Source organism: Euphorbia lathyris, chromosome 8, assembly GCF_963576675.1.
Source record: "Euphorbia lathyris chromosome 8, ddEupLath1.1, whole genome shotgun sequence".
Classification (NCBI taxonomy): domain Eukaryota; kingdom Viridiplantae; phylum Streptophyta; class Magnoliopsida; order Malpighiales; family Euphorbiaceae; genus Euphorbia; species Euphorbia lathyris.
Window position 1 is genome coordinate 67991164 of NC_088917.1, and position 22320 is coordinate 68013483.

The 22320-nt window shown below is 33.4% G+C and overlaps 1 protein-coding gene across 1 annotated transcript; it reads right to left on the reverse strand.

The window, feature by feature from the left end:
* Positions 1-12476: 12476 nt before the first annotated feature.
* Positions 12477-14750, reverse strand: LOC136203707 (uncharacterized). The gene is made up of 3 exons (XM_065994917.1): positions 14419-14750; positions 13468-13688; positions 12477-13089 (listed from the first exon to the last, which is right to left on the reverse strand). Exons 2-3 carry the CDS (start codon positions 13684-13686, stop codon positions 12676-12678), a joined length of 633 nt encoding a protein of 210 aa, XP_065850989.1. The 5' UTR covers positions 13687-13688; positions 14419-14750; the 3' UTR covers positions 12477-12675.
* Positions 14751-22320: the final 7570 nt, after the last annotated feature.

Genomic DNA, 22320 nt, shown 5'->3' on the forward strand with positions numbered 1-22320 from the left:
ATAGGCTCGTTATCACCGAATAGGAAAACAAGAACATAATGAACAGACAAAGAGCGGGAAAAATTTCAGAGACTAATTTTTTCTAACCGTATGTGAATTTGACAATCCATTCTATATAAATAGAATCCGAAAGGATATGTCTTTTCACGAACAAACACGACTGTACATGGACAGATACGACTGTTCATGTACAAACACGACTGTTCACGACGGACACGACTGTTCATTAAAGGAGGTGTTTGTTGGTATTAAGCATTACTTGGTGTGTTTTCACCATTGGATTGATTTTATACTCCATCATCCAATGGTGAAAACACACCAAGTAACGATACTTTGTAAAAAAACAAAATAACCATAGCGGGCACCTATAATTTTATTCACAATTTTCCAACAATATGATATATCATATATATATATATATACTTCGGGTGATTATATATGATAGAATAGACTAGTGTTGTACAAGTTTTAAGCTTGGAAAGAATTATTACTCTTGAATGTTATAGACCAACTTAAACTTTTGGATTAAATTTGAATTTATGCTAATGTGATTGAATAATTACTTGTTGTTTGAAGATGTCCTCATGAATCTGCATTGTCTTTCTGATGAAATCATAGTTGTGTTTTTCTGCCATTTTGTTATGGTATTTGTGAAGGTCAGTTATTTCGAAGCTATGGTTCAGATCTTGACTTTGAGAGTAGTAAGTCTGAGTCATCCACACTTTGAATACTAAAGCTAAAGCTCGAGTTAGAAGATCAAAGGCATGTTCAAAGTTTAGTTCACATACTTGAAAATCATATATATAATTGTTAGAATATGTGTAAATATATTCTTTGGTTGAATAGGAGTTGTAAATATACTGTATATATGTCAATAGTTATAGTCAATACCTTTTATATAAATACATAGAGCTGATTAGTAATAAGATGCGGAAACAACAGTGAATGAGCAAATTTACTTGCTTATTAAGGTGCATGTAAAAATTTATGTTCTTTCACGAGACTCACTCTACCGATTTATTATACAGTCTCACTGTACCGATTTATTGTACATGGTACTATAGCATTTTTCTATTTAACAGTTTATCACTGTACCAAAATATTTTCCTTTTTTTATATTTCATGTGATGAGTCACTGAATTACTGTTCATGTTAACAACAATTCCTTGAATAGTAAACAATAATTTATTTTTGAATTAAAACAATTTTAATCCGGTTAATGATTAACCCGAAAAGAGAAAATCAAATTTTCTAAACGTTCCGCTTAAATTCCAAAAACATATACCCCATTCATTCCATTATATAAGTCATTCTAGGGTATTTCACACAAATTAAGAAATATAATGGTTAACTAAAAAAAATTCTCTCTCATGTCACTATTGGGGAATAAGAATTGGAATATTAAAAAACACATTTACCAATATAAAAAATTTAATATTTGTACCAAAAAGCTAAACTAAAAGTTCTTGGAATCCTAGAATGACTTATATTTAGGAAAAAAACAAATTTGCTAGAATGACCTATATAATGGAATGGAGGGAGTAAAATCCAATTTTATAAAAAAAGCTAATATAATCTTTAATATCCAATAATCAATTCATTCGTATAAATTATTATCGCCGAATAATGACGTAAAAAGTTTCTCAGGTACTCAAGGTTGATGAGGAAGCTATTGGTTCTTGGTGTAATTACATTCGGGTATGCGTTAATGTGGATGTCTCCCATCCTCTCCCCTAGGGAAATCAAAATCAAGAATGGAAGAGGGGAGTTTATCTGGGTTTCTTTTAAATACGAAAAAATTCCAAACCGTTGCTACTGTTGTGGCAAGGCCGGGATATGTTCATGAGGAGTGTGTAGATGTTCCTAAGGATTTTGAAGATGGTGATTGACCTTACAATCAAAGCCTCAGGGCTACACCCTCAAATTAAACGCAGTTAGGTGTCGTTTGGTAAGATGTAATGACCTTCGTAATGGAATGACCATTACATTGAAGGCTCATTACCATGTTTGATTGCATGTTACAATTTCATTGTAATGGAATGAGAAAACCTTGATTTAAATTTTGTTGAAGAAATCTTGTAATCCCCGTTACATAGAAAAATGACTTGAACTCTCATTACATTGTCATCTAACATCTCATTTCTCAAATCTCACCTCTCAATCTTACCTCTCATTCTTGTCAAAAACGCAAAAGTAGAAAAACATGAAAATTGAAAACGAGAAAAAAAACAAAAAACCGAAAAAATGCGAAAAATGAAAAACCGGAAAAATGAGAAAATAGAAAAACGGTGAAAAATGTTGAAAATGAAAATTAAAAGAAACGAGAAAAATATAAAAAAATATGATAAAACGAAAAACTATATACTAATTTATTGATTTCGGTTAATCTAATTTTGTATTTGATTTCGGTTAATCTAATTTTGTATTTGATTTCGATTCTATTTTTCACATTTTTCACATTTTTCGTTGATTTTAATTATGTAAATAAAATTTTATGATTGCATTTAATTAGGAACATATAAGTATTGTAATGGTTATTACATTACATCATAATTGTCAACCAAACATGGTAATAGAATCATTATTCCATTCCATTCCATTACAACTTTGATTACATTATGACTTTGATTACATTACATTGCATTACAGCATACCAAACGGACCCTTAGGGTAGATTCCACAACCAACAAAGTCATCACTAAAATCCTGAGCACAAACAAAGGACACACGATGAGAATTATTGAACGAAGATATGATCGGCAGAGACACCATTAATGGGTCATTGGCTATAACGATGTGTAAAGGGGAGATAAATTTTGTAATAACATACCAAATGTAATAGGTTTGAGTGATTATATGTAATGAGGGAGAATTACCATGTGTTACCGTATTAAGTTATTTGGGCTAACATCAAGAAGGCCCAACACAACTTATGGAGTTCAGATGGACCCTGGATAGTGCAAGGAAAAGAAGAGTGGCGACATCGGCCGAAGGTAACATGGAGAGTACATTTGCAAGGGACACATGGACCAACCAAAGCAATGGACCCCAAATGTACTCCTCGTTCTCATAATCATGTTGACACGTAAAGATAGGGTTCATTGACCTATCATAAGCTGCCACATGTCCAAAGGTATGACTATGATTATCTATAAATAGTAGGAGGCTTTCCATAATTTAGGTATCTAATTCTTAATCACTTTAATACATTTCACTCATTTAGTCCTTGATATTCTCTCGATTATCAACTAACTTTAGCATCTGAGAGGGTTCACCGGTCTTCTACCCCTTTTCTTACCGTTATTGTGTTTTCAAATGATCGAGGTTCTAATCAGAGATCCAACACATAAAAGTACGATAACACCATGTAACAGAGGAGAGTGAGTATGTAATTGGGGTGGGTGGTGAATGAAACATTGTAATGGTCATTGGTTGTGGGCATTGACTTGGTATAAGAAACACTATAAAGGGGAGTTACTAGTCATATGGACTTGCCACTACGATTGGCCTAGGTTCTTCCCATATTTAGCAGTAGCCCTCTTCTACTAATTATTGGTGCTATCACCATTTTAGATAGGGTTTTATATTATAGTTTTGTCTTTATTTTTTAGTCTTAATGTATGTTTTCCCCTGATCATGAGTGAATTTTATTTATTCTAGTCTTAATTAGATCTTTGAGTTATTTCAAGTAGTTTTGGACCTTAAACAAAGAGAATTGGCAATTTCAGCAGGTAGCACTCCGAGATATACATCAGAGTTAAACTTAGTAATTTCCTCAGGAACATCCTAAAGAATACCAAACCGAGAACACAGTCTGACTAGAGAATATAAACTGCTCACGTATATGCCGCGTAGGTGAATACATTAGATGGTACTCACCTTTGGAAAGGGGGAAGTCCAACGAATCTGGGTATCATCCACACTCTGTAGTAAGGCCCTCTAGGCACTCAAAGTAGGGGCATCAAAGTCTATCATCGTTAAACCCTGGCTCCGGTAATGTTTACAAGTGTAGCTCGACCATGCCATTTTAGGGGTAATTTTGAGACTCAACTTCTTCAAAAGCCAAATCTCGGAGAAAAAATGGACAAATGCAATTATAAGAATTTAGAATTATTATTGAGGAATCAGATAATAGTGAATCGGTGATTATTTGAAGCAGAATTGGGCTCCCAAGAATGACAATGGCTTACCCCGAGAAATACTAGTCTAACCCAATGAAAGTTTTAGTCAATGCTAAATTGATAGGGGAAGCACATAACTCGATCTGCGGAACCACGGACGCGAGTCAAAAATAACATACATCAGCGTGAGAACAACAAAAGAATTGGGTCGGAAAGTAGAGAACAATGATGTGAACCCAACTAAGACTAGATTGTCTCTTTACCATACATAACTCCAAGACTAGTCAAGTAGAAAGGCCTCGAGTAGGGGTAGTCTCGGATAGTAAACTAGTAGCCTTAGGATCAATCAAGTCGAACTAGGTCTGTAGTGATATAGCATCAATCATGGAAAGGTCCAGAACGATAGGCAATCGCCCAAGGTACTAGGGACGCCCAGAATGACACTAAAATCCTTATATATAGGGGAGATCTTGAATGAGGCAAATCTGAATATGTGGTCTTTGGTATCCCAAAATGAGGCAACAACCTCTAGGAATCGAGAGTTCGGTCTCTTGAGTCGGTACATCTATAGGCACTACATTTTGAATGGTATGAACTTATCCTAATCACTCCAAGATAATTTCCCAAGATAAGCTGATAGGTCCATAACATATATGTCAATTAAAAGCAAGTGAACTCTATTGCATGAAGTAGTAAATTTTTTTGCGAGCATTATCGATCTCACAGAGAGTAGGTTTCGATTCCCTACCCATACTAGAATTCTATATATTATATAAGGATTGAATTAGTTGGTTGAGTTTTATCACTTAAACTACTGATTTAAACTAGAAAGTAAAAGGGTAATATTTGGATTGTCTATGTATGAGTGAGAAAGGCTAAGACTTTGGATCCCCGTGTTGACTCCTATGGACTAATATGTGTACGTTGTGTGTAACAAAAATAACTTGAGACAATAACTTTACTTATAAAGATAATAACTCTGACTTAGAACTATTAACTCTATTCCTAACACCCTTAGACCGATGCTTGGTTAAACGAAATCCCTAAGTGTGCTAGGAAGCATTAATTACATTGAAAGCTAAAGCAAAGTCATAACTTAGACTACGATTTCGCATTATCCAGTTAAGGTATATGAATAGTTAAATTACTCGGTTGAACTGTTTACTTGATTAGGTTTCACAATGCAACCTTTCTTACTAATTACTTGATTAGGTTTCTTAGCTCGAGGTGAGTAAATATTTTTAACTAATTCTCTTGTTATACTTCCTACAACACAACGTATACACTTATTAATGACACATACTTGTCAAACACGGTTCACCTCCGTCCTAGCTTAAGGTGGTTTAGCTTATGTTTGAGCTAAAACACAGAGGCATGGTAAGATTGCCTGATGTTGAACCCATGTTTATCAAGCCGGGTTGTTAATTCAAGGTTATAAGACGAGATAGAGTAGAGATGAAGAGAAACTTAAATATAACAACTTAAATTGAATAAATAGGGATGAAAGACAAACCAATGTTTAGCTCCTTGATAAATGGAACGAAATAATTTCAATAAAACTAGAGTAAAATGGAATATAAACTAAAACAGAATGTAAACGAAAGTATAATGTAATGTAAAACTAAGTTAGATTAACTAATTGATACTATTACAATGAAGAAAACTCCTATTTATAATGCTCTAGGTCGTCCTCTTATCTTATTAGGTCTTCTAGTCTTCTTTTTTCTAGCATCCTAAAATTTCGTCATTTTGGTGTGTTGAATGATAAAAAATGGAAATTGCTCACTTAAAAGAAGAAGAATATATATTTATTGTTTTATAAATCCAACACTCACTACGCCAAAACCCCCTTCAAACAACGGTTAAAAACCGTCGTCCTGCGAGATATAAATCTGTCACAGGGCTCGCTGCCGTCTGTTGCACATTCAGACGACGGTTAGGTTCTGTCATTTGAAGATACTATACATGACATTAGCCTAGTTTAGTACTGTCATATGAATATTGTTATGCATCTTTTTATTTATTAACGTCACCTTTAATGTCATCACATGACATACTACTAATTAAAAATATCAAGTAGCTATATGGGAAATTTGCATATTGGTATTCGCGGTGACAATTTTTATAATAATTTCTGTCGTAGTAACTTGTATCAGATGACATAAGTCTTAATCAATCATGTCAATAGATTTATTTTAGATGATAGATTCTTTTATTTTAATGTCCTTTTTATTGTTGTTTAGATGATATTTTTTTAAACGTAAATGTCACTCTTTACCTTCTTCTTCGAATGAATCTGGTAATGAACAATAATCAAATGAACAAGAATTTCTGTACATCAATGATTTTAAATTTATTGGAGACTAATGCTCATAATCTGTTTACATTTGAACTAGACAAATTTCTGAATGTAATAAGGTAAAAACAATAAGCAATGTACATCTCCAAATCTGTCAATACGTCAATCTTTCGAGAGGCGTGGTGCTGTTGATTGGAAGCCAAATCCAACTTGATCTGCATGCATATCTAAGTCATCATTACCTAGAATTCCCAAATTCTTGATATATGCAAAACCAATTGATGATGCTCATTAATTACGTACCGTATATAGTTAGACCTAATTAATCTCGTTTTACCCTTTCTCCATTTTGAGACCCTTCACTTACCCACCCACATTATAAATATGAAGCGTTTAACAATTCTCAAGAGTACACAACCCAACACTATACTTACTCTAGTTATATCAAGCATGGATAGACGTATAAGGAACCTCTATCGTTGTGTTGAGTCGTAGATTTCCCGATTCCGGTTTGAGGCACCCAGGTGGCTTGTCAATATATATGCAGTTCCTCACCGTCGGCAATGGACTGCCATGATGAACGACCCTCCAAACACCCCTTATGAAGGAGGTGTATTCATAGTCCACATGGACTTCCCTATCGATTTCCCCTCCACCCCTCCAGTTGTAAGAACATGCATGAACTTATTAACACACAGAAATCAGCAGGGGCGGAACCAGGGAGCCCCGGCAGGCGGTCGGAGAATTGAGAATTTTTTTTTAGTAATGGTGTCTGGTAATATTTTGGAGAGAATTATATTGACTCTATGTAGTATTATCTCAATGTTTAAAGGTAGATGAGATTGTTAAGGATGCTTGTTTTGATTTGAGAGGTCCTATGTTCAACTCCCTTTAACCTCATTTTCATTTTCTTTTAAAAAGTTTTTATTTATTTTTATTTTATTTTTCAATAATTATAAAAACATGTTACCATTATTAATTAATTTAAATGGACTCTTTATTTTTATTTTGATAACACTTTTGAATTCATTGTTAATATGTCTTTACCATTAAAAAAAGTAAACATGTTTAATTTTCTATTAGTTCAATGCTAGTTTCTAAAAAAAATGATAACATTTTTACAGTTTTAATGCGTTGGATGCTAAAAAAATTTTACCTAGCCCTAACGGACTGGACTTTGAAAATTTACCGTCAACCGCACAGTTAATTTCAATTTTTTTTTTTAGTTTTGAATTTTTTTTTACTGATATGTTTGAGCCCCGGGTCATCCGGAGTCCTGGTTCCGCCACTGGAAATCAGTTCATATATATGCAAATGCACTCATGACATTACTATTGTTCGCAAATCATATTCAGTACCAAAATTTATCATCCTAATATCGGTCCCTTGGGGCATGTATCTATGCCCCAGCTACTTGATCACCCTTCCCATAGTATTGCCACGGTAAGATGATGTTATAAATCTATGCATTTGCCTATATTTGGGGTCTAATTTATCTATTCATATTTGGGGTCTAGTTTATCTACTCATGTTTGGGGTCTAATTTAATTTATCTATGCATTTTATAGCTGATGTGGAATATTTATGGACTGCTGGTAGAGCCTTTCATTGAGGGGCCATTTCCTGGCCGAGAGCGAATTGCTGAACGATACATCAGCAACAGGGCAGGTTATGTAGCAACTGCCAGGAGATGGACTGAAGAGTATGTAGGGGATATATGATGGGCAAATAGCAAGCAAGGGGGGCATTATGATGTGACGTGCGAATAGCGTACAAGGGGGGCGTGATGTGCGAATAGCAAAGACATTTGGATGCTGGACAACCATTGAGTTGGATGGTGTGGACTACTGGATGGGCATAGAGCCAATCTTGCAGAACATAATGATTACTGATTACAAATCTACTTGGTAATCAATCTGATCTTCAATGTTGGCTCCATGCCCCTCCAGTATTCGACACCATTTAACTCTAATGGTTGTCCATCATCTAGATATCCTTGGTTACCATATGCACATCATAAGCATGCAAGGGGGCGTGATATGTGAATAGAAAAGAGATTTGGATGCCAAAGAAACACTGAGCTGGATGGTGTGGACTACTAGATGGGCATAGAGCCAATCTTTAAGAACAGAATGATTACTGATTACAAATCTACTTGGTAATCAATCTGATCTTCAATGTTGGCTCTATGTCCCTCTAATATTCCACTTCATCCATCCAGCTCCAGTGTTTCTTTAGCATCCAAATCTCCTTTTGTTGCTATTCGCGCATCACGCCCCCCTTGTACGCTATTCACACGTCACATCATAATGCCCCCCTTGCACCCTGTCCTTTTTTGATAGGAAATACAAAGTAGACAACTTATTCAAGTAGACATATGTATGTGTATTCAAGTCGCGCATAACATGCTATAACAAGTAGTCAACTTATTCGTTTATGTCTATTCCTAAATTGATATGAAACATATGTATATTCAAGTGACACATAACATGCTACATGCCCAATGAACATTCATACACAAACTGAATCAGTTTTACTTCCTAAACAAAACATAAAACAAGCCAACATGCTTAAACATTAATAGCAATGCACATAACTAACCCTTTACATGCCAAAGTGAGCACGGTGATGAAGTATGCGATGCTCTAGCCACAAGTTCATAACTTATGCTGATAGCATCGAAAACCCATCACCATTCTGAATGGTTTCAATCAGATAACAAGAGAAGTGGAAGATATATTATAAACTTATCTCATCAGCATAACTCATGTTAAAATAGAAAGGAATCAGGCAAGTTCATCATTTTCAGCTTTAAGAGTATGTCTAATCAGCTACCTTCCTAAACATAATATCAAGTAGACAACTTATTCGTGCATGTCTATTCCTTACTTATTCATAACATTTTCAGCTTTAAGAGTATGCCTAACATGCTATAACAAGCTTAGTCATAAACTTGTGTTGTTAGAATCACTATGTACATGCCTAAAGCCACCACTATGTACTTGCCACTTGGATTGTACAGTTCATGATGAAGTTAGAATGGTGATGAAGTGTATGATACTGTCACCAGTCATAAACCTGTGTTGTTAGAATCATACAACTTCATCACCATGTTAAATACTTTTCCATAAGCATAACAAGCCAAGTGACATGATACATAGTAATGGAGATTTAGGTTGACCATATGACTATGCTTCACAAACCATATGTTGTATGCATGAACATTATTTCACTCAATGAATATTCATAGCATAAGAGTATGACCAATCACAATAACATCATACATGTAACTAATCAGCTATATGCCCAAATGAACATTCGTACACATACTCAATCAATCTAGCTTCCTAAACAGAACATCAAACAAGCCATGTTTCATAGACATACACATATCAAGCCATGTAAGAGTATTGCCAATCATAATGAACATTCAAAGCTTTAGAGTATGCCTAATCAACCACATGCGTAATGATCATTCATACATAAACTCTATGAGTCCTAGCTTCCTAAACAGTTATATCTAACCAATCAGTTCATACCAATCATTTCATCATCACCCACAACATCATACATATATGTAATCGCTCAGTTCAAACCCACATAACAATATATATACTAAATCAGGCTAGTTTCCGAAATAAATGAGTTCTATGTTCCTAAACAGTACATCAAACATACTCAATCACTTCTAGCTTCCTAAGCAGAACATCAAACATGAACAAGCCAACATGCTTCATATACATACACATACTCATTCAGATAACAAGCCAAGTGGAAGATATATAGCAAACCTATCTCAGCAGCACCACCCACAACAACATCATACATGCAACCAATCAGTTCAAACCAACATAACAACATATACTCAATAAGTTAAAGAAATCTTCCCATATGCTAAACGCAAGAACTGATTGACAATCTCTTCAGTCAATCTTCGCATGTAGCATTCTTACTATCCCTGCAAATATTATGTTCAAATAAAAAGAAATCAGAACATCTTCAGCAACCGACACTGTATTTACCTAGGTTAAAAAAGATAAAGACCCAAGCTTCTCAGCGGTGAATCTAACAATGAATACAATAAAATCAGTGTATCTAAGCAAGAGATCTAACCCTTTCAAGGACTGAAAATCAATAGATCCTTGTTCCAACTACTGAAATCGACATACACAAAAGTAAATCGGATGAGGAAAAGAGAAAGTAAGGAACAATGAAAATCAATAGATACTTACCAGTACCGTGTTTGGAGCTCACTGATTGCATGAATCAACCATGGAGATAGAGAGAGAGATAAGAGGGGATCAAGATTGCGTAACCTAGAAAATGGGGTTTTGGGTGAGATACAAGGTTTATATACGAGCTGAAATTTCAGTCAAACCATCCAACGCCTAAATTTGGTATATGGCCGCGTAAGTGAAATTTTGTTTGCGGCTTTTTTTATTTTCCGTATACAATGACAGTCATTTATTGCAGGTGTCATCTGATGAGTAAGTGAAATTTAACAAAAAACGTGCGTTTTCTTTGGATGACATGATTCTGTAATTGTAAAGCCATCTGAGAATCGAGCACATTTTTTATTTCGCCTTCAGATGACATAGAGTTAAAATACTGTCACGAAAAATATTCAGACGACATGAAAACAAATGTCTGTCATGTATCTTGTGTCATGTGAAAGGGAAAATGGCATAGTGACTAATTCCTTAAAAATTATACCACTTTTATCTTTTTATTTTTAATTAATTAAGAATTTTTTTTATAATTTTCATAAAGTAGAATTTAATTCAAAAATTAGGTTTTTTTTAGTCTCAAAAGTTAAAAAAGAAATGATTTAGGAAAACAAATAGTTAAAAAGGGTTAAGAAGATATATAAAGTAAATTAATAGTAATAATAATAACATAGTTATTATTATAATAACATAGTTATTTATAAAAGAAAATTCAAATAGATAAATAAAAGTCTTTATTAAAAATTAGAGGTTTAAGAGATTTCAACTAGTGATCTCTTGTATTAAAACATACCAACTCAATCAACTTAGAATATTCAAATAGTATTACATACTCAAGCATAAACTAAATTAAGGGGGGCTATTAAGTATCAAACTCTTATTGGAAATCGATTTCTCTAATTTTATTTTACTTTTTACTCTTTTTCCCCTAGTCAAGAAACTCATTTTTTATTTGTCTAGATGGCAGTGAAAATATCCATGTCAGTAGGTTGAATAGTGTGCCGTCCAAATTCGATGGAAAAGGTAAATAAGGGTTGAATTTATAACAAAGGTAATGATCAAGAGCTCAAACTGAAAAAAATAATTGATTAGAGACTTAATCCTTAAAGCAGGTAAAGTTCAAAGATTTTATGCTTTTTGCCTATATATAATTAGGGAATGATTAAAAAAAAAAAAAAAGCTAATTACACACTGGATAGATTCTAATTGAGTTATACCTAATCAATCATGTTCCTAATTAATTAGTTTGATTATCTATGGAAGTTGAGTATACGATAAATAATCTTCCTTTAATGTTAATTTAAATATCATTAATTCAAAAACAATTCATATGATTTAAATAAGACATAATTCTTCTTTTTAGTTACTTTTAGGATAAAATTAGGTTTATTTTTTTAAATAAGGTGTCTGATATCTCATGTGGGTTAATTAGCATAGGATAATTCTCTTCTAGTGACATATATCTATTTTAATGCAAAAAGTATCATGAGGTTTTTAATTATTCCTATTTGAATTGAGCTTATAATTATTTATTTTAACATATTAAAATCTTGGATTTTTTTTTTTATCTATTAGATGTAAACATCCGTTCAAGTAAAAGAGCGTTATTTATTACATATACTCATTACATATGCATCTGAAATTGTTTTTTTACCGTTTGAATTAATATTTTTGCAATTCATCTACAACCACACATATATTTCTTTCGAAATTTTTTTTTAAATTGACTTTTCTAGTCATCGTGAAGTTTAATATGACTTAAAATTAAATATCGATTTATTATGTTGAAATGAAAAATCAAGATTCAATCCACTAAAATCAGAATGATCAGGCTCTCGGAATTCTTTTTGATTAATTTCAACTACATACCTCCTAATCCATATACTAAATTGAGAATTAATTCAAAGACCATGCATATGATTATGTTTGAATAATTGGTCTAAGAAGTAAAATTTATCAAAAGGAAAAAAAAAACTTTAATAGACATTGACAACTAAATCTATGAAATTAGCCACTTGAACAAGATCTGTCAATGCTTAACACCTTGAAAAAGCCAATGAGGGTGTTTTCTTTCTTTATCAATATTTGCAGGACTAGAATTGCTATTTGGTGCTCTTGATGATTCTTGTAATTCTTCATTTTTCAATTTCTGTTTCTTGCTACTTCTTGATCCTCCAAGACTTAATGTAAGTTCAATTTGATCCTCATCATGAGCATTATCTCCTTCATTTATACTCACACCAGTTGAAACATCTTCAGCTGCTACTCTTTCTAAATCAAAACCCCTTCCAACACCTGAACAACTCCCACTTCTTTCCCTTGAGCTCAATTCATTATCCATGTTCATGTTGTTGATTTTCCTGTAATTCCAATGTTTTTTGTTCTTCTCCAGTTCTTCCATCAACATCTTTTGCACACTGTACACCCTGTGAAGTTCCCTCACCTGTCAAAACGAGTTTTCGTGTCATAATCATGCAATAAAAGTGTAATCGTGTCAAACAGGTGATGTCAAATGCAGTCTTTGAAGACTGTGATGTTGGAGATAACTATTCTTAATTATGTCAACCCTGATCGAGAGAAATTCATTAAACACAGTACTGTTTCTATCTATCTCCGTTGTATATTCAACATGTGAATTCCGACAACTCTATATATTAATAAAATTTAAACACAAGGTAGAGTTTAGCGACAAGGAATTGGGTATGAGGGTGCAATTGGAGCACCCTGGACAGTCTTTCCAAGCGGAGGACTGCCCGATCAAGGGGTGCAACGGATCTCTGTTGTACACGTTTCAAGTCTAACGAGAAATTTGAGTAATTACCTGTTGTTTGAAGATGTCCTCATGGATCTGCATTGTGTTTCTGATGAAATCAATGTTGGGTTTTTCTGGCATTTTGTGAAGGCCAGTAATTTGGAAGCTATGATTCAGACCTTGACTTTGAGAGTAGTAATCTGACTCATCCTTACTATGAACACTAAAGTTTGAGCTTTTTTGTTCACTTGCTAGAAGATTAATGGCATATTCAATTTTAGTTCCCATACCTGAAAATCATATATATAAATAATTACAGTTATATTTCCAATTATATCACATAATTCTTAATTAAAATAAATTATTATCTATAATGAAACAAATTTAAGTCTATAATAATAATTATTTTTAAATTTATACTTATCGGGTTAAGTTTTCGGGTCAAATAATTAAGCGTTCGGGTCAAATGATTAATTTGGATAACTAGGGATTAGAATTGAAGAGAGAGAAAGAGGAGGGGGACAAAAGGAACAAATCAAAATGCATTGGGAGCTCTGAAAGTGGGCAAAAACAGCACCTAGACAATGAACAAAGGATCAAAAGTGAAATTGAGATGTACTCAAATAGAGAGACCATACATGGTTTGTGGGTCTTTTTCTTTTATCTTTTTCTGGTGAAAATAATAATAATCACTATGCCCAAAAACAGTAGTTTCATTTTATCTTTAGTATAGTAAAATTCACACATAACATAAATAAACCCAAGATTCATTTACATAAAATCTTGATCATTAAGTTTAATTAATCTCCAATCTTAAATCTCCCAAAAAATAGGAAAATCTTTCACTTAATTATGGCTTGAAAAAACAAGAAAAGATTCACTGAAAATTCAAGAAACCCAAAAAATAAACAACAACTCTGTCCGGAGTGAGTTGCGTCAGGATAAAAGTCTGACGATATCTACATGGTATTCGATGAGACTCTTAACGAAACAATTAAAGAAACTAAAACATAGAATTACCTGCAAAAGAAATGGAAGACGGATCTTGAATCTCCGGTGAGTCTCATTGAAGAAGATTCATATTTTTCAGGCAAATGACAGACCAAGCTAAGTATTTATAATATATGAACTGGAAATATGAAGAGAGCTCTCTTTCTTGCTTTCTTTCTTTCCTTTTCTGTTTGTGTGACAGCCCAGAAATTTTCTCTTTCTCTAAACTTAGAGAAACAACAAAGAAAAACCCTATTTTAAAAAAAATATAAACATGGTATCTTCTTAATAATTCAAGCTATGACAGGCTGTGAAGGAAGCAGGCAAGAAAAATAAATAAAAAAAAGATTGGGTTATATAAAAAAATGTATTTAGAGAGATATAGTGAGAGAAAGAATGAGGGGGGTTTTATAAATATTTATAGGAAAATATTATATGCATATGCATATCAAAGGATTAGTGTAAATTATGGTAAGGTATTTGAATATTTGAGTTGGAAACAGGAGAGATTTATATTTTACAAAAAAAAAAAAAAAAAAAAAAGAATTATTATTATTATTATTATTTATGGGACCACAAAATATATATATATAAAAATAACACTCCTAAACATAAGCCAATGTAGGGCAGTGAACAAGATATTCCAGACAAAGTCTTTGCAGGAAAATCAATTTCATATTTTTATTTTTATATAGTTATGTGCATGAATCATGGAAAAAGATGATGCTTCTTTCCCTTTTTTTAATTATATTAAGAGATAAGATATATACGTATATTAAAAAAAAAATTCTAATGCTTGTTAATTAAGAGTGATTTTATCTCTAACGTGATAAATGGTACAATTTAAAGTTTAATATTGTTAAATTGAGTTAATTTAGACATAATTAACGGAATTCTCTCTAAAAAAAATATGTATACATGTAGAATTTAAAAAATATAATAATCTCATTTTCCGCACGTGTTAGACGTGTTGGAAAAAAGTTCAAATATTTTATCGAGATTAAAAGTATTCCATTTCTATATCTAGAGATAACGTTCAAATTTGTCTTTATCAAATTTACCCCTGACGTAAGAAATGATAAATTTTATTCATAACGTTTCGAAAGCAAGACTAATTATCACCGTCTAATAAAAAATTTAGACATACTAGTTTACTGTTATTTGATTTTATTAGATTTTTCAAGCATCAATTATGTCTAAAATATTTATTGCATACTAAACAATTACAAATAATCAGCAAAACATACCATCAAATTAAATTTTCACATATAAGTTGATTAAAAAAAACTATCTAAAATGTATATTATATTTTTAACACAGTTACAAATAACTAACCAAAATGTACGAAACTGTCAGTAGATGCAAATCATCCCATGGCTTAAATTTAATAAGCTCGGATCTAATAGTTAATATTTAGTCATTCAAGGTCCAGGTGAGCACCACTGACGAAACTGTTTTAAGTTTATCGATAAATTTGTTTAGAATATCTGATGTGACAATCAAATAACGATCAATCTATGTTAATTTTTTTTTTTTTATCAGATATGAGTAAAATTGATTTTATTTTGAAATGTTGAGAGTAAATTTTACCATTTTATATAGTAAAAGTAAATTTGCACTTCTCCCAAAACCTTAAGAGGTAAATTTGAATCTTATCATTATGACGTATATATATTCATATATATTTGTTAAATATTTGAACTTTTGGATTTCTGTTAAATTTGGGGAAATTCAAATTCATTCCCATTATTAATTGATTGATTATTCCCTTATCTTTTGTACAGAAATCTGAACAGCTACGTATCTAGTGTGCTGTTGTGGTTTAGAATTAGAGTTTATCCTAGTACATGATATTTCAGACCTGTCACTCAATTATTGTACTTTCTTCTTTAGTGTATACTTCAATCTATATAATATCTTTATACGTAGCAAAATATATCTATATATGTGATGCTTAACGTAATCTTTATTATTTATTATTAAAAGTTAAATTAGTCCAAGACTTCATTTTTTCCTGGAAAATTCCATTTCTATTTTTTTTTTAATTTTCATTTAATTTAATTTATATATTTACATTTAAAACACCCTAATCATTTTAGCTCTACCAAAATGAGATGGCAAAAGGTGGAATTACCATGTATATATTCATTAAAATCAATTGGGGTTTTTGAAATGTTGACCGTGTTGACGTCAGTGTTTTATAACGTAAATTTCTTCGTTGCTCTATTTCTGGTTAGGTATTTCCAACACTACTGCCAAGATGAGATGACAAGATATAATTACCATGTATATATTCATTAGAGTCAACTGGGTTTTTTGGCATTTTGACCATACTGATGTCAGTGTTTTACAATGTAACCATCAATTTCTTCATTGCTCTATTTCTTACTTGGAGGGACGCTTCTTAAGTGTCCTTTCAAACCACTTCTGCCTATGTTAGGTCTCAGATTCACTTCAAGAAGTAGTTTATGGAGAGTATTTGCGAGTTGAGCTCTACAATTGTTGGCCCTTGGATTTTGCTTGCGGATTTTAATTGCATTAAAGCTATTGAGGAAAGCTTGGTGGCTTTCATAATGTGACTGACCAATGCATTATGTTTCCTAACTGGATTAATTCTCTAAATTTAGTGGATATGAGTTTTGGGGCTCATCTCCCAAGACATGTGTCGCATGTTGCATCGATAGAGCTTTATGTAATACTGATTGGCGTAATTTGTTTCCGGAAGCTATTGTTTGCCATCTCCCGAGGAACTATTCCGATCATTTCCCGAGGACCCTTAACAACCCAGTCAATCGTCTATTCTGATTCCAAACAGCCTAGTTCACCTATAAAAATTTCACTGGTTTCTTTGATTATTCCTAGAACGGTAATGGAGCCCTCGCCTCTGAACTCTCTAACTTGACATGTCTTTTAAAGGATTGGAATTCTGATGTGTTTGGCCATATAAATAAGCGCAATAATCATTTATATCATCGCCTAGAGGGGGTTCAAAGTTTACTGTTTATTTTAGTTACTCATGGTTTACTTTGTCTTGAAGATAAGATGAGTAAAGAACTTAACGACGTTCTAGTCAAGAAGAAATCTTGTGGTATCAAAAGGCTCACATTAAATGGATGTGTTTTCGAGACAGAAATACAAACATTTTCACATGTCTACCCTTATTCAGTGTTAAAGAAATAAGGTGGAGGGTTTGAAGGATGACAATTGGGTTTGGGATCGTGTCACTATTTACACTATTTAGTCAATGATCTCCAGTTTCTTTGAAAAGCTTTACACCGAGGACTGCCATGATAGATGATGTAGTGTAAATTGTGCATATAAAAAAAATAGGACATAACATGTGTTTAAGTGATTTATTGGGCCGGATATGATTGAATACATAGGCTTATTGTTTGAATTATGTTTTGTAGGCCTATAGACGCGTACCAGATAAATCTGCCCAAAGAGGGATGGGCTTGCCTTAAAGAACAAGCCAGCCAGTTGTACGATTGTGCACAGAGGACATGAAGAAAGAGAGCCTATGATGAAGTGAGGTGGCGACCGATGAGTGGTTCCATCGAGTGACAAAATATTTGTTTATGTCGTACATCAGCGAGAATTATGCTGCTTGTCTAAGAATGTTTCTGTATAATTTTCCCTTTATTTTCTTAAAGGATAAGGTTTTCTATGTTTGCCCTACCGGCAGGGTTAATCAAAGGCATTTTTAGCCTTTTACCGGAGACACAATTTTATAATACGGATACATTTTAACAGTTTGAATATATCAGTTTATTTTCCATTTTCATCTTCTCGACCAAGGCTTAAGCTCCGAGTTTACTATTTCTAGGTATGAGGTTGTGTTGTCTATGAGCTCTTCGTGATCTTTGTATCATGAAGAGCGAGTAGACTCATTAGCATGGGATAGATCGTTATGATGGGGAGAAAGTAAGTATTACGTCTTGATATAAGAGTATTTACATGTTTATGTACTTCTAAGTTGTGTTGCATGCGATATTAATCGGCCACTAATGTTGTGTATTATTAAGAATTCTGTTCGAGAGAAATAATTCTTAAGAAGAATAATAACTTAGGATGTTTAGTGATGGGCTAGGCAGAGATGCTAATCCTGAGCTAGATATGCTGCAAATATGAGTAAGAAATTATCTATTTGATATCCTTTGTTCCTTTTAACTGGTGAATATCTAAGATTGATAGGAATATAGCTTAGATATATCGTGGGCTTCTTCAACCATAGAAATGTGGGAAGCATGATTTTCAGGATGCCTTGCCATTGTGCTGATAATATCCTCTTATGAGATGTAATACTAGATCTGCCCCATGTTGTGCAAAGAGCTATCCCGTGCGCTTTACCCATTTAGTTGCTTATGCTTTTCTGTTGGTTTTGGAATATTTGATTTAGTTATGTTATAAACTTTCTAAACAATATTTGGTCACTTTCATCTTTTAAACATCAGCCGATTAGAGTGTCAATACACCTATAAAACTCTTTGTGGATCGATACTCATACTATATTATGATTGATGATGTGTGTAATAGTATTCTAACTATAATGTGCTACAAAATAAATGCATCAACAGACTTACTATTCATACTATCCTCAAATTCCTGAACCTTGATAATAACGTATGCATTGACCTTTGTCGGCCTTTCAATGACCTGAAGGTTTGCAACGCTATTTTCAATATGGCCCCATACAAGGCTAATAGATATAGAAAAATATATCTATAAATGTGTTTCTTAACGTAATCTAAATTATAATTGTAAAAAAAATCGTAATATAAATTATTTGAGGTAAGATTTTTATTATTAAAAATTAAATTAGTCCAAGACTTTATTATTTTTCTTGGACAATTCTATTTCTGCTTTCTTTTTAATTTTCATTTAATTTAATTTATATATTTACATTAAAAACCCTTAATCATTTTAGGTATGTCCAACCTTACTACCAAAATGAGATGGCAAAAGGTGGAATTACCATGTATATGTTCCGTGTTGATGTTAGTGTATATCGTTGCCTCGAGGGGGTTCAAAGTTTATTGTCTGTTTTAGTTAAATATGGTTTAATTCGAGAGAAGTTGAGTAAAGAGTTTGATGACGTTCTGGGTTAAGAAGAAATCTTGTGGCATCAAAAGGCTCGCATTAATAAATTATAATAGTAAAAAAACGTAATCTAAATTATTTTAGCTAAGATTTTTATTTTTAAAAATTAGTCCACAATTTTATTTTGTTTTCCTAGACAATTCTATTTCTGTTTTCTTTTTAATTTTCATTTAATTTAATTTATATATTTACATTTAAAACCCCAAGTATTTCCAACCTTACTACCATAATGAGATGGCAAAAGGTGGAATTACCATGTATATATTCATTGAAGTCAAATAGGTTTTTTGGCATGTTGACCGTGTTTATGTCAGTGTTTTACACATTCCTATTGAAATAGTAGATGGGGAAAAGGTTGTTAAGTCAGAAGATAAGTGGATTGAAGAAGTTCTTAAAAAACTTCAAACAAATGCTTCAACTATAAACATGATTCATTATGCGTTAGATGCTGCAGAGTACAATAAAATTTCAGGTTGCGAGTCAGCAACATGAGATTTGAAACAAGCTGGAAGTTACTTACGAAGGAACCAACAAAGTGAAAGAATCCAAGATCAACCAGAACATGAGGTTGTACGAGCTATTTGAAATGCAAGAGAGTGAAGGCATCTCAGACATGAATGCTAGATTCGCCAATATCATCAACGAGCTCAAACAACTGGGAAATATTTTCTCTAAAAAGGAACAAGTGAAGAAAATCCCCAGAAGCCTCACAAAAAGCCGACAAGCCAAGAAAACAACTATTGAAGAAGCACAGAACCTGACCACCTATAAATACGATGAAATCATAAGATCTCTTCTCACTCATGAGATCTCTGAAGAATTTTGATGTGAAAGAAAAGTCAAAAGATAAGAAGCAGAAGTTCATCGTACTAAAAGTTGACTCAGCAGATGATAGCTGTTGGGCATGAATATGACTATAATTAAACAGCATTTTAATAACATTTTATGTGCATTTCAGGCAAAATATTCCGAAACATATGGGCTTATAAGTGTTTTATGCAGATTGTATCGATTAAGTCAAATGGGCGATAACACAGCCTGTTTGCAACAAACCATAAGGAGTCGAGCTTCCTTTGATCCAGCGGATTTCCATTGTGTACCTGATGACGGATAGCGACTGGACAAGTGTCAGGAGCGATGCGGCAGGCGCGGCAGGTGTAGAGTACGCAAGGAGGCAGGAAAGCAACATGATGAAAAGATGGATCACCCCTTGAGTGTTCAAGGGTCAACTTAAATTACTCATTCCCTAGTATTAGTAGCTGTAGGAAAACAATCTTTTTGTAATATTTGATGGCATGGTTCGTTTTTCTTCCTTTATATAGATGTAGTCGAGGGAAGGAAAGGACACACCTTTTACTATTGAGACAATCAGTTTTAGTTAGAACTTTTGAAGAGAGGCGAAGCTCTCTTAGGATGATGATGCCTCCAATGGATGTCTGTGGAATTAATGGTGGCTATTCACTCTTCACTATGAGTGAGTAGTTGTTTTGAATGGGTTTGGCCAGTTAGGGCCGGTTATGTAAGTCTTCTTTAATCTTATTTATGAATGAATGTTGATATATTATGATGTGCTTGACAAATCCTTAACTCCATTGCTAAATGCATGTATTTTAGTGTTAGATGCATGATAGGACACTGCTTTCATCTTCACGGAACCATTTGTTAAGCATTCAACCCCGAAACAGAAATGTCAGGAGGTTGCCTCAAGGGTTTTCTTTATAGAAATGCTATTTAGATCGTAATGTAAGAAAGAACCAACTTTGGGGACGCTTAAGGTTGCAGTACGTCTTAGAATCTTAAGAACACACAAGAGTTGACTTAAGTGAGCATTAAAACAGAGACCTTGGCATCACTTTACTTCATTCATGAATAAATAGGATGTTTAGAGACTGAAAGTGACCTGTTCTGCTGTGCTCGACCTGTTCTGCCTTTTTATCATTAAGTACTCTTTGAAATCAACTAAAGATTTGATCTTGTTTATGTTTGAACAACACCTCTCAAATTAAAGAATTGACACACACCACACACCCTGTTCTACAAAGTATTTCTTGTAAACTTTGATCCTCAATCCCTGTGGATACGATACTGGACTTATCATTTTATTACTTGTATCTAGTGCACTTGCTAGAGTCTATTCTGAGGACAATAAGTTTTTGGCGCCGTTGCCGGGGATTGAAAGCAACAAAGTTTATACGAACTTTTCTGTGAAACAAGGTGTTTTTAATCTGTTTGCTAAATAGTGCAGCCAGAAGGAATCTTTATCAGTTTATGCGTAGAGTTGGACCTCCTGTTTTTCCTATCGATCTCGAATTAGAGAGAACGTGTAGACGAAATAGAGCGGGAACTTGACGTACAAGACAAAGAGAACGACAAAGAGAGAGAAGAATGGCTGGAAGGGTACCACCTGAACAACCAGTTCAACCAAACCAAGAAGAAGAAGGGGAGAATAACAACCCTCATGTCATGCGAATTAGAGATTATTCAAGGCCAACCACAGAAGGAAATTCATCATGTATCGTGTTACCAAACGAAGGGAACAACATGTTCAAAGTGAAAGCGTCGATGATACAAATGTTATAAGCCGCAGTACAGTTCAACGGATACCAATCGGAAGATCCAAATGGGCATATTCTAGAATTCATCACGCCGTGCAACACGTTCAGATCAAACAGGGGCGTTTCTGACGACGTAATCAGACTGAAGCTGTTTCCTTTTTCCCTAAGGGAAAAAGCGAAGACTTGGTTGAACTGCTTGCAACCAGAAACGATCACCACTTGGGAAGAAATGGCTAATGCGTTCTTAATGAAATATTTCCCACCATGACAAGCCATT

What these genes read in the sequence shown, in the direction of transcription:
- LOC136203707 (XM_065994917.1), bottom strand. Translation starts at nt 13,686, where the DNA reads ATGGGAACTAAAATTGAATATGCCATTAATCTTCTAGCAAGTGAACAA. An exon ending in AGGACATCTTCAAACAACAG is followed by an intron (nt 13,090 to 13,467) that starts GTAATTACTCAA and finishes TCGTTTTGACAG; the next exon opens with GTGAGGGAACTTCACAGGGT.